This window comes from Adiantum capillus-veneris, chromosome 12 (genome assembly GCF_014529385.1).
Source record: "Adiantum capillus-veneris isolate H3 chromosome 12, ASM1452938v2, whole genome shotgun sequence".
Classification (NCBI taxonomy): Eukaryota; Viridiplantae; Streptophyta; class Polypodiopsida; order Polypodiales; family Pteridaceae; genus Adiantum; species Adiantum capillus-veneris.
The window spans coordinates 49,290,635-49,304,154 of record NC_140942.1 but is presented as its reverse complement, the minus strand read 5'-3'; the positions used below and the strand labels follow the sequence as shown (position 1 = coordinate 49,304,154).

At 41.9% G+C, this 13,520-nt stretch overlaps 1 protein-coding gene across 1 annotated transcript; it reads left to right on the top strand.

The window, feature by feature from the left end:
- Positions 1-8,229: 8,229 nt before the first annotated feature.
- LOC147445713 (UV-B-induced protein At3g17800, chloroplastic-like) lies at positions 8,230-10,544 on the top strand. The gene is made up of 4 exons (XM_086525153.1): positions 8,230-8,387; positions 8,616-8,819; positions 9,037-9,320; positions 9,481-10,544. Exons 1-4 carry the CDS (start codon positions 8,274-8,276, stop codon positions 10,307-10,309), a joined length of 1,431 nt encoding a protein of 476 aa, XP_086381279.1. The 5' UTR covers positions 8,230-8,273; the 3' UTR covers positions 10,310-10,544.
- Positions 10,545-13,520: the final 2,976 nt, after the last annotated feature.

Below are 13,520 nucleotides of genomic sequence, written 5' to 3'. Positions count from 1 at the left end.
GTACATGAAAAAGGCTTAAAATAATTGATTCTGAATTTTCCTGGCCTTCAGTTCCCAGAATACCAGTATCATTAGCCGTGAAAATCTCTTTGTCATATGAATAATATAGCTTGATTTTGGCCCCATTTTACACACCTGGCAGCAGTAACCCAGATAAATATTTCAACCTAACTCTACCATTGGAAAACACCCAATCAACTTCATATGGACCAGCCCAAGCTATCTTTAAGTTTGGTTTCTTAGGACCCAATTTAGATTGATAGAGTAGAACCAAATCTCCTTTCTGAAATTCCCTAACTTTGATTCTTCTATCATGCCAGTGTTTCCTTCTTTGCTGAACAATTTCCTATTCCAACATAGCTCTCTGTCTTAACTCATCCAACTGTGTTAACTCCTCCAGTCTTTGTTTAAGATTGTGATTAAAATCCAATCCATACTCTATTGCCATCCTGTGGGAATTACAAATTCCATAGGCACGACAGCTTCAGTGCCATACACGATTCTAAATGGTGTTAGTCCAGTGGTAACCTTATAAGCCATCCTATATGCACAGAGAGCAGTCTGGAGCTTCAGATCCCACTGGTGTGGCTCCTTCTGCACAATGTTAGTGAGAATGGTCTTGATAGTTTTGTTACTGCTCTCTGCTTGCCTATTGCATCTAGGATAATATAATGTTGACTTTCGATGCTTTACTGAGAACATTTCCACTAGAATCTCCATAGTGTCATTTATAAAGTGTGTTACTTGATCAGACACAATCTCCACAAGAGGACATCCATAACAACAAATAATATTTCAAATAAGAATACAGCAGTGGACTTCGCAGTGTTGTCGGGAAGAGCCTTAGCTTCCACCCATTTGGTGACATAACAAGTGGCCATCAATATATACCTACTCTTCCTTGGAGTAATTTTCTTGAATGGACCCATGAAATCCAGACCCCATTTCATAAACACTCCCAGTGGCTGGACTGGAGTTAGAGGAGTCATATCTGATGTTGTGGGTCTGCCCATCCTCTGGCATAAATCACATGTTTTACAAAAGCTTCTAACGTCAGATATTAAAGTTTGCCACCACAATCCAGCCTGCAAAATCTTCTTGTAAGTAATATCAGTGGAGAAATTTCCTCCAGAATCCCCATCATGTGCCTCTGAAATAACTTGCATTCTCCCTTCCATAGGCACACATCTCCGAAGAACCCCATCTACACCTAGTCTGTAAAGTGATCTGCTAATGATGGTGAACTTCAAACTCTTAATAATTAGAGCCTTCTTCTGATTCTAAGTCCAGTTGTCTGGGAATCCTCCCTTAGAAAGAAACTGATATACATCATACAACTCTGGATCAGTTGTTTCTACAATTGTCATTTGAAAGAGTTCTGCATCCATTGGCTCATCTTTGAAGGATGCCTTAGAGTAGCCATCTGTACTCTTGGACAGGAAATCAACACCACAATGGGTTTTATCAGGCTTATGAAAAATGCGAAATTCAAATTCCATCAGGAACATCATCCATCTTATCAGTCTGCCTTGAATAATGACTTTGTTAATAAAAAATAATAATGCCTGATGATCCACATAAAAATGAAATAGCTTGCCCAGCAAATAGTGTCGAAATTTGGTAGCACTGAAAACCATTTCTAGGGCTTCTCTTTCAGTATGGTATATCCTTGTTTAGCCTGACTGAATCTCCGACTGGCAAAATACATTGGATAATCAATTTTCCCTTCTGGTTGAGCTGATATTGCTCCCATTGCCATTCTTGAAGCGTCTACATGTACATGAAAATTGACATCCCAATTCGGTTGTCAAAGTACTGGCTTACTGATAATAGCATTCTTCAAACTCTGAAAGCTCTCCTCACATTCAACAGTCCATATGAACTTGTTCTTCTTCTTTGTGAGCTCATACAAAGGTAATGCCTGGGAAGAAAACTGATGCACAAATCTTCTATAGAAATTTATATATCCCAAGAAAGAACTTAGCTCTGATGCATTGCGGGGCACCTTGGCCTGTTGGACACACTGAATCTTGTCATTGGTCATTTCTATATCATTTTTGGACACTACATGTCCCAGTAGTTGTCCTTTCTAAACCAAGAAAACAAATTTGAATGGATTTAAGTAGATCCTCTTTTCCTGATAACGCTGGAAAACCATTTCCAGAAAAAGTAAATGCTTATCCTTTGCTGAATGTACAGTGATGTCATCCATAAATATGGCAAGGAATCAATGGAGAAATTTACTAAATATTTCCATCACACATTGTTGGAAAGTCGTTGGAGCATTGCAAAGACCAAACGGCATAACCAGATACATCTGAAGCTCCAGACTTCTCTCTGGGCATATAGGATGGCTTATAAGGTTACCATTGGACTAACACCATTTAGAATGGTGTATGGCACTGAAGCTGTCTTGCCTATGGAATTTGTAATTCCCAGTCTCAGGATGGTAATAGAGTATGAATTGGATTTTAATCACAATCTTAAATAGAGACTGGAGGAGTTAACATAGTTGGATGAGTTAAGACAGAGGACTATGCTGGAACAGGAAATTGTTCAGCAAAGAAGGAAACACCGGCATGATAGAAGAATCAAAGTTAGGGAATTTCAGAAAGGATATTTGGTTCTGCTCTATCAATCTAAATTGGGTCCTAAGAAACCAAACTTAAAGATAGCTTGGGCTAGTCCATATGAGGTCGATTGGGTGTTTTCCAACGGCACAGTTAGGCTGAAAGATTTATCTAGGTTACTGCTGCCAGGTGTGTATAATGGGGCCAAAATCAAGCTATATTATTCAAATGACAAAAATATTTCCAGGGATAATGATACTGGTATTCTGGGAACTAAAGGCCAGGAAAATTCAGAATCATTTATTTTAAGCCTTTTCTATGTACAACCAATACCAGAGCCAGCCAAAGGGTCAGAAAAGTCTCAACGCGACAAAACCATGTTAATAGAAGAATTAGTGAAGTGTCAAAGCCAGTATCAATTTTTATGGGAAAAAGGGCCAGTCGGACTGTCTGTGATAATCATTTCAAGGAACATGGAGATATTAGCCAATGCATGCATGCCACATCATTGGTGGTGCACAAAACTCTAGGAACGGTAAGTAGTGGAGCTTTTATGGTGCGAACGCGTATAACAGTAAGGCGAGTAGGCATGTTTTCTCATAAGTCTCCTTTGTGCAACATCTACCTGCTATTACACATTCGCCATTGCCAAGTTCTGAAGCTTCTTCACTACAACCACAAACTTCTTCATCCGAAGCACCTGTCAATTGCTGTCTATCTTTACCAGATACACCTGGATACGGATTTGAATATTCGGGCAAGTCTTCTTCTTCTTGTACAGAGTCATCGTCTTCACGTTGTATGGGCAGAAGAAAAATGTCGGAGAAGATGCAGGACACTATAGACGAAACTTCGGCACTTATCACCTCTATTAAAGCTTCTCTACCACTTATTCCCCATAGTAAGATATAGCGGTATGTGTTTACCGAGCAAGCAGAAGCGTTGCTGCAACTATGGAATTCGCATGTGGTTGTGCAAGCCACAAGAATCAAGTTTGACACAACTATAATTAAGCAGGTTCTTGATTCCTTCAATGTTGATGAAGGCAGCACTGTAGTGTATGGTAGAAAAGTGTCAGCAACTTCGGACGACATTGCTTATGCTTTCAAGACGCCAAATGAGCCGAAGCCAACCATTGCCACTGCAGAGCAGATAAGTGCAGCTCTGAAGGAAGATGACGCAGCCAAGAAAAAGCGCAGGGCCAGTGCACAAGGGGTTCCAGTAGTAGCAGGTCTGGACATCCCCGTTGCTTATCGGTTTGTGGCTGAAGCTGTGAGTCTGAAAAATAATCCCACATATGTCTCAGAAAAACTGCTTGCTATGTTACTCGCAAAGAGATTAGATGCCACATCTTCGATCAACTTATGTCAAATTCTGTCTCAGAATGTGCTTCAACAGACTGCCAAGTCAAAGTCTTAGATTGTTTTTAAAGCCTGGTATGTTTGGCAGTTTCTTTACTGGGAAACTTCTCATGATGCTCATGACCAGGCACGGATGGCTTGGAGTCAGAAACCCATCCTAGCGACTAACAATGTTGACTTATCTGCAGATGAAGAAACCCCAGGTACTCAGTTGGTTCTCAGTAGACAGAAGAGAAAGGCCACGCAGGTGGAAGTTGGTAGGTCCAAGAGACCGAAAACTACATTGGCCAAGAGGAGTGCTTTCTTGAAACAACTAGAAAGTCAACTTAAAATGGTGCCTACTACTGAAAATTCTTCCACAGGCTAGACTTCAGTTGGCCAGGTAGAACAGCTTCTAGAAAATATTATTGTTGGTACCAGCCAGAAAGTGGGGCAGAACCCAACAAACACCAGTGCTGGAAAAGACCAACCCGATAGGACCAAAGCTGAGTAGCTGACAGTCCATACTGATAAGGGAAAAGGTTCCGCACCTACTAGTCTAGTTAGTAAAGTTTCTATCCCTTTCAACAAATTTTCTTTAACCTTAACCAAAAAGGACAGATTACAACAGCTATAGAGTCACCCTCTCACAAGACGATCAGTTCTGCACAAACCTGACTTTACCACATTACCATATATGGCTCCTGTTACAGTTTAAGAGCCATTTGCCTCTGACCAAGCGACAGTCATGGATGGTTGCTCAGTGCTTATCCAGTCATCCTAGAATACGATTGTCAATGCTTTGGGACAAATGATGGATGCCGCCAGCATCCACTGATGAAGTGAACAGGTTAAAAGCAGAACATAGGAAGAGTGAGGAGAAAGTCGAGAAATTGAAACAGGATATAGGGGCCCAATCCTTGCAGCATAGTGTTCTTGAAAATCAGTCAGCAAGGACAATTCGGACATTGGAAAGCAAGCTGTTAAAGTTTGAGTTTGAGATGAGGCAATTAAATGAAGAAAAGGTAGAGGCTGAGAGAGCTGCTGAGAGACTATGATGAGGATGAAGAGAGTTGATTTCAACACATTGCTGACTAGCCACATTGCATTAAAAGCTTCTTCAACAGAAAGATACATATACAATAACTTGGCTGATATTCTGAATCTAGAAGGCAATACCATTTTTAATATGGATAATCTAAATGCACTTATGGAAACAATGCAGAGTGATTTGTAGGATAAGCTAACAGTGCTTTGGCAAATCAAGCTATTCTAGACTACATTGATAAGCAGAATAACCTCGATGAGGATTATGAGAAAGCAGAAGAGAAGGATGAAGAGAGGGAGGATGAACCAACAGATAAACATGATGATGATAATGACTCTCGTCCATCTCCGCCTTCACGATCTGGTGCTGGTGGATCAGCTGCCCCACAAGGGGCAGTCAACCCAACACAAGCTAGCCAGACCAGTATAAGGATCAGGAGTCATGAGACTAGAGGGCTAATGATCAGCAATGAGGTAACACTGAAGATTCCCCAGTACACCAATCACAGCACAGTTCATATGTGAAAGGGAAAGCTAAGGCTGTGACTGAGACCTTGAAGGGTGATGAGCAACACTCATTACAACTCATCACACATAACAAGAGGCTAAGACATTAGCAAGCTCCTATTACTAGGATATATCTGGAGGATGATGTTCTTGTTTCTGATCTGGAACATTTTCAGAGACTATATGTCGGCACCAGAGAAATGATCAAGCATTGGAAATCAACCGCTTTCCATGATTAGGAGTTGTCCAATTACCTAAGCATCCCAGCGGAATTCAGTTGCTAGATAGGGTATCTGAATGGCACTAACCTCTGATGATAAGTTGGTCAATCCACATTGGCAGCGGCAGTCTAGTGCAGACTGTCATTCCCTAGCCATTGAATTAGAGCTCCTGCTTGGGAACATGCTTACATATAAATGTATGAAGGAGGTCAGGAGTCAACTGAAAGAAGTTCTCCTTCAAATGCAAATTGCGAGAGGAGTATTGGATCAGAGGGTACAAGCTATTATTGAAGATCAGACTTCCAGCAGTAAAGGACCACGGACTCAAATGACAGTAGGGGAACATGCAACTGCTCTCCGAAGACTTTTTCAACTGTTTTGAGTCACCAGGAAGATGATGCAGTAGGAGAACCAGGCTGTCCTCAATTTTCTAGAGTTTGTACCCGATTCCCCAGTTCTCCTGTATGCATTGCCTTCTAGAGAGACTAGCTGCCTAGGTTTTTCCTAGCTTTGTATCCTCAACATCCAGAACTAGTGGATAGGCTCACATATTATAACATCACTGATGATCTTTAGGATTGGTATGAGCGAGCCACTGTAGAATGGAAAATCTGGTAAAAACTTATCAATGATGCTCTGCAACTAAATGATGTTTTGGAACTCCAAGGAGAAATGCAAAGGATCAAGCTCTGTATGGGACAATGGAAGATCTAGCTCAAAGGTCTCACCAAAATCACAAATCAGCTGCTTCAACTTACTGTGGAGTCCTCTAATATTCCTGAAAAGTATATTACGGCTAAACCGGGTCTGGGGCCACAGTACAAAGAAATGGCTGAGATCCTCTTTGAAGCTAGGATTAAAACAAATCAGTCTCTCCCAGAAGGATGGATCCACACGGTTTCGCATTGTCATAAATTGGTCAGATGCCGTCTGACAAAGGGTAGACACACGCTGTATAATCCTGACACTGAAACATATAATCCTCTCACGCTTTATGAATTGGAGATGTCCACTGCAAGGTGGGATCAGTTGGAGCAGGCCATTTATCGACTCATCCAGAAGGACAATGCTGGCACTGGAACTTCTGAAGCACCACCACATAAGAAGGACAAGAGGAAGCGGGTTTAGTGGAAGGATACTGGGTAGTTCCATCTCAGAATCAGACGGTGGAGTTTTCCAGTAAGGCACTGGAAATTCTTTGGCTGGGCACCCTTGGAATTACAACTATAGGGGTGTTAAGCACTCAACAAGCATGAAGTATGGTATAAAGCTAGCAACTCCAGAGGAGTACTATCATGAGGAACATCGGCCTACTCAGGAGGAACATAGGCCAAATCATGAGGAAAATCGGCCAACTCAGCAAACAGACAGATGGGTTTAGGGTTTAGGGTTTGGGCCTCAACCAGAAACTCAGATGTGTTCCTCAACACCAATTCAAATTCAGGCGGTGGATTTTTCAATTTTTTTTTCGTTATAGCAAAATTCAAGGAAGGAGGGAAGGATGTAGAAGGGGAAGACAATCCCAACAGGCGGCAACTGTCTCCTGGAAAGCCGAACAGTGGATCAGTGACACGTCAATAATTACCACGACAGTTACTACAATAACTTATGGAAGGCTATAAATAGGACCCATTACATTGTAATCGGGCTTCTTCCTTCTTAGTTCTCTTGGATTTAGCTTTCAAGTATTTCCTGAGCTACAATCTCTTTGCCTGTAACTTCGTCTTGTAATCATTACTGCTGTAATCATTTGAGCTTCAAACCGTTATACCTTGTACTGATTGTCCTTGAACTATGAATCTAAAACTGCAAACACTTTTCCACTTGTCCAATATGTCTGTCATTTTAGTATACTATCTCAGTTCAGATAACTATTTCAGTGCAATCTCTGCTCTCTATTCCAATTTCACTGACTGAACTGACTGAACCTCCTACGATGTTATAACTACTTCTCTCATGGGTGTGTCCGTGTATTTAAATAAGAAGAGGAATAATGTTTCTATTGCCGAAGTGTACTGGATTGGTTATCCTAGTTATTGTTTCTACGACATTAAAACTTCTCTTCTTGTGTCTCGCTCTCATTCTAGTGATCCTTGTCTAAAAGGACGAAAACTAACATCCATGCGAGTGATCGCGCTCTCATATGCACTGCCCTCGGTATGAAACCTCTCCGGTCCTTGGGTCTCTCAAAGAGTGTGCACATGTGGCCCAACGGTTCCTTGACTTCCCAATTCCACCTTTCACGGACGAAGCTGCTAGAACCATTATATGCATGTAATACGAGAAAATGCAATATTTTCTTCATTAGGCATCACAAACCCGGAATACTTGCAAAAACGGTGGCCAACTATGTCCGCTGTCTTACTTTGATGCAAAAACCGCAACGGCTGAAATCTTAATGCCATGTCAGATTTTGGAGCCGCAGCAGGTTGCAGAACCTACCATGTGCACACCCTTTCATGGAGGAAGTTTCTAGGGAGTGGGGGGAGCAGGGACTAGGCTAGCCAAACGTGTGAATGCGAAGAGAGCCAGCGGCCAGCCTCAGCCAGGCAAAGGGTGGGTGACTACGTGGCAAAAGATCTGGCTTAATGGAGACCAGCCACAAATTTGATTTGTTGGCATCCTTTTTCTACCCATTCATTCATTTGTCTGGTTTCCTCTTCGTTACCCTGTTTTTCGGCATCTTCAGAGTCGACCAAAAGGTATGACGTCGATCTGTTAGGGTTTCCTATCTCAGCTCGATTTGCTGCTGTTTAATCTTGTTAGTGGGCCGCAGACGCTGCCTGTGGTATCTTTCTTGCATCCGCGTTGTGTGAAACTTTGCATGGCGCTCTTGTTTTGGGTTGCCCGGTGCTTCATATGTGCCTGAGAGGATGAATGATGATGCTGTTGATTATTGATAACCCTGGGTATGCCATTTTTTTTACCAGGCTCAGAAGGAAGCGAGTCCAGTGTTTGCAAGACATCTTAATTCTCCTCCTTTGCCACTTAGCTCCATGGATTGCACATTTGCGGCGCAGGCCTCTCCGCAAACAGCTGCGGCTCCCCTAGCAGCCCTCTCACACAAGTCTTCTGTTCAGATCCCGCGGGGGGCTCTCCGCTCAAACTTCTGTGTGCAGACAGGTCTTTTAAAGGTGCATTTTTTATTTTCCTTTTGTGTAGATCTTACTTCTTTATTGAGCCTTGGCAATTGAAACATGGAAATTTCTGCATTGGAATTGCCATTGTGGAATGACAAAGACTGTCTCCTTTGTGTCAACCATTGTTTGGGTTTACTAGCTACTCACTGATGTGTGACTACCTGTGAAGGTAGAGATTGGTCTGAGCTTTGTCTCTCTTTTATCTCTGTAGTTGGATATTCAGAGAGGGATAAAGTCAAGGTTGAGGAGAAACAGGGGCAGTGTCAAGTTGGCAGTTGTTAGAGCAAGTGGTGATACTCAAGATAGTGGGTCTCCGATAGCTCCGTTCCAGCCAGAGTCTCCTACCGGTCAGTACTTGGCACAGCTTCTTCAAAGCCATCCCCATCTTGTTCCTGCTGCTGTTGAGCAAGAGCTTGAGAAGCTTGCTGAGAATCGTACTTTGCAGGATTCTTCCACTGAGCCTAGCTCAAAGGGTTCCGAGCTTGTCCTCTACAGGTATAGTGTCTAAATATTGGATATGTATGAGCTAGATTGATTTGGTAGGAGAGAACAAGTGTGGTGTTCGTGTGGTGTAGAATTTGTGATCTTACTTTCAGAAGCATGTGCTGATTCCTCCCTCTTGAATGGTTTTGGTTTTTTGTTTTTGTCATTGCAGACGGATTGCTGAGCTCAAAGAGCAGGAAAGGCAAAGAGCATTGGAAGAGATAATCTACACCCTCATTGTTCAGAAGTTTGTAGGATCAGGCATTTCCATGGTACCCAACCTTGAGTCAATAACGTCACTCGAGAAGCCGTGGCAGATTCAGGTGAAAGAGCTGGAGGCTGTGCACTCTGGAGAAGTTTTGGACCTAGTTGCCCAGCACATGATTCTTGTTCTTGGTGGTCAAGGAGGTTCTGAGTACTTGGACCAAAATACTTTTGCACAAATAAGCAAGGTTCGAGTTGGACAAGTGTACGCAGCTTCCATCATCTATGGCTATTTCCTTAGGAGAATTTTTCAGCGGTATCAACTTGATAAGACTATCAAGATATTACCCTCCAAGGTCGACTTGGGTGAGAAGGCAGCAGACGTTGTCGATGAAGCCACACCTAGTAGCACACAGCAAGAGCAGATTGTCGCTGCAGCTATGTTTGCATTACGGGGCTTGGGAGGAGCTGGACCTGGTCCTGTACCAATTAGTGGTCCTAGACCATCCCCTACCAAGTTGCAGTCATATATTATGTCTATTGACAAGGATATGCTTCAAAGGATTGCAACAGTTCGGTCGGGCGAGAGCCTTAGGGTACTTGAGAAACATACAGAGGCTCTGTTTGGGCGACCAGAAGTCGTTATATCTCCGGATGGATCCATGAAGGTTGCAAAGGATGATGTGATGAAAATCAGCTTTGCAGGGTTGAAGCACCTAGTCCTTGAAGCTGTCGCATTTGGCAGTTTCTTATGGGATGTCGAATGCTATGTAGATGCGTCTTACGCTTTTGTATGATTTGCATGAACAGTGCATCCAGCTTTTCAAAATTCTATTGTTAATGTGCATAAGTGGAAGTTTAAGGCTCCTTGACATCCTTGACTTGTACTATCAATCTACTGTCTGTACATGACTGGCCTACTCTGCTCTTGGGAGGTAAGAGTTTGATTCAAGAATGGAAAGGCAGTCTTGGCATTTTGATGATGTTAGCTACACTTGTTTGGAAGAAGCTGCAATTGGTTTTATACCCTCACCTGGTCTGCCTCTGCCATACAATGTACGTAATTATTGAGGTAAAAGATTGGAGGGTGCAAAATTGTGCAGTGTTACTATATTAACTGGAGTTTTTTGAGTAATATCTTTGATTAAGTTTACAATCATGTGCAGTCCAAGGACGTTCATGGTTGTCATCAGTTGTCAATGTCGGGTACACATTCTTGTTTGTAAGGTAAAGTTGAGATATGCTTTCTGCACTGTGAGTGGACGCAGTGATCTTTGGAGCTGCTTCTGCTATTAGGGTATATCTTGTGGTAGTGAGTGCTGTGGGTTGGAACTTGAAATATAGCCGTCACGAAGGCATGTTCCCCTTCTTGGGTGAGCTGCATTGCAAGCACACTAGAACTCAGCATCTGGACCGTGGCAGTTGATGCAGCTGAAACAATATGCAAAAGAGGAAAGCCAAGTACCATGGAGAGTAATGCCAACAGTCTTCAACGCTATGTTTACTCTGAGAGAGAGAGAGAGAGAGAGAGAGAGAGAGAGAGAGAGAGACTACCTATTGAGACAAACAGTAGAGCATGGTAAAACTTGTATAATTTTTCTGGTTTTCTTCTGGACAAGTTGCGAATCTAGCTTGGGTATGATAAACAGTAGACGCATGGCAAAACTTATATAATTTTTCTGACAGTATAACGCATGGCAGAATCTAGCTTGGGTATGATTGGCTAGTAAGAAAGACTAGGAATCCTGGTTTTTGGTGCTGGGAAGGAAGGACTTCTGATGTGTCTGCCATAGTGGAGGTTGGGAGGTCATGATTTTTTTCATCTGAGTACAAAGTCTGTGTGGCGCCTAAGAATGGCCTTTGATAGGTCTGATTTCTCAGTTAGTGGGAGTTGCGAGTGGTGTGTCAGCATTGTGTAGATGGGCCAGAGGTCATGGTTTTTTCATCTGAGTATAAAGTCTGTGGAGGATTCTCAACAATGGCCTTGGATAGGTAACGAGGTCTCCCTTTACGCTTGTGCGAAATTGAGGACTACCTTTCCCTTGACATACGGTCCATCAAAGCTAAGTCAGGGCCTTCTTTTCCTCATCATCCCATCATGTCAGATAATATGAAAGATAGAGATGAAATAGATCACATTCAATTTTATACTCTCTCTTAAAATTAAGAAACCAAGGAAATTCTGCCATCTATCAAAAGTTTCAAGATGAATTTGAGCTCATAGTAAGAACCTAAAACCTCTATAATCTTTTTGCTATACATAGCTTTACCCTAAATGAGTTTCTTCAATTTCTAATGTTCAAAATATTTGTCCGAAGTATCTAGAGTTGTTCCACCTTTAACCTTAGCTTATCAAATGATTATCTATCTAGAAGTTTATGACCAATTCATTTGAAAACCCTCTTTCATATGCAGTGCATTAAAGAGGCAGGAGTAGTAGTGCTTTGCTCGTCTTCATGATTGCAGGACAACAAGAGCCAAATTTTGCTGCTCAAGCAAGACAATGCAGCCAACAAAAGACAACGGATATTGGATACACTGTCTACTTCATACATGCCGCCAAAACGGACGTAAGTATATAGATGTCATGAATAACTACACAAGAAGAAAGCGGAACACATTCTACATCCACCTTCAAAAATGTGAGCCGACGTTTTGCGCTACCAACCATCCGATGAAAACTTTTTTTTCAAATTACTTTTTGTATGCAAGAATTTACATGTAGCACGCATACTAGAAAAAGCTTTCATTAGTAGACATACTAGCACGACCTTGCTTGGATATAATGTTCTGTGAGCTCATCCCCTTCATTGCAAGAAATACTTATTCTTTAAATAAACAGGAAAGATTTATGTTTTTTTTCCCTACTGCCGCACATACCTTATTGAAAGTTGTTATTTCTGCTAACACAACATTCTCTTTTTTCCCTCAATTATTGTGACCATAATCCACTTGCAAAATTCCCATCAAGTAGATTGGTTCATCGTTAAAATACTTGCAACTATATTTAAACACCAACATCTTCATTTGTAATATCAATCTCTGCTCTCTTTAAAGATCAACTAACTCTCTCAAATATCATCCCTATATTCTCTATTACTTGATGCACTTAACTTTGTGTCCTCCCATAAACATAATAACATTAAAAAAATATATATGCCTCTCAAAATCATGTTTATTTAATCATTCATTGCTACAACATTGTATTGCAAGGCTCACAAAGCAGCTCATGCAGAACGCTAGCATTGATGTGTTAACCTTGGTTGTACTATTGATCAATGGAAACTCCACTATTCTTATGCCTCCAGTGTGCACGACAATTTCTAAACCGAGTCTCTTTTTTAACAATTTGCCAATGCACTTTGGACTTGTTGGCACTATCTGCTTGCAGGGAGTGATATAAGTGTGGTACCTATGAAATATTGTACGCAATTTTTAGGCATTTTGAAGCTATTTTAAGATGCTCCTTTGGAGCCATACTCGTAATAAAAATAGCGCTTGAGCTAATTTGTCGGCAGTACCGACACAAATAGGTAATGCAAGGTATACTACTATAGCTCTCTCTCTCTCTCTCTCTCTCTCTCACTCTCACTCTCACTCTCACTCTCACTCTCTCTCTCACACACACACAGTGCCGTCGTTGGTAAGTTAGTGGGAGTCTTGTTTACTTCAATGGTAGATGCTTGATGTTAATTTGCATACGTTCTATAGATGTTCTTTAGCAACGCCCACCAAGCAAGACTAGTTCTACTATGTGGGCCCCTACTCTCATGCTCATGGCTTCAAAAGACCAAAAAGACGTATGGGCCAAAAAGTTTCAACCATAGTGAGGCTGTTACAGCTGTTTGGGGGAGAGAGAGAGAGAGAGAGAGAGAGAGAGAGATGAAGTAGTCGACGGATTTCAAACTCAAGACGTAGCGTGGGGATACCGGAGAAGCACCCTATTTGGAGGAGAGGTACACCTAAGAACAGGTGGTGCCGTAGGTGCAACAAGCACAGGAGAGATCG

Excerpts from the sequence above, each read along its gene's own strand:
- LOC147445713 (XM_086525153.1), top strand. The coding sequence starts at position 8,274 with ATGGAGACCAGCCACAAATTTGATTTGTTGGCATCCTTTTTCTACCCA. Across the intron at positions 8,820-9,036 it reads TGCAGACAGGTCTTTTAAAG|TTGGATATTCAGAGAGGGAT; the intron begins GTGCATTTTTTA and ends TTATCTCTGTAG. Across the intron at positions 9,321-9,480 it reads TCCGAGCTTGTCCTCTACAG|ACGGATTGCTGAGCTCAAAG; the intron begins GTATAGTGTCTA and ends TTGTCATTGCAG.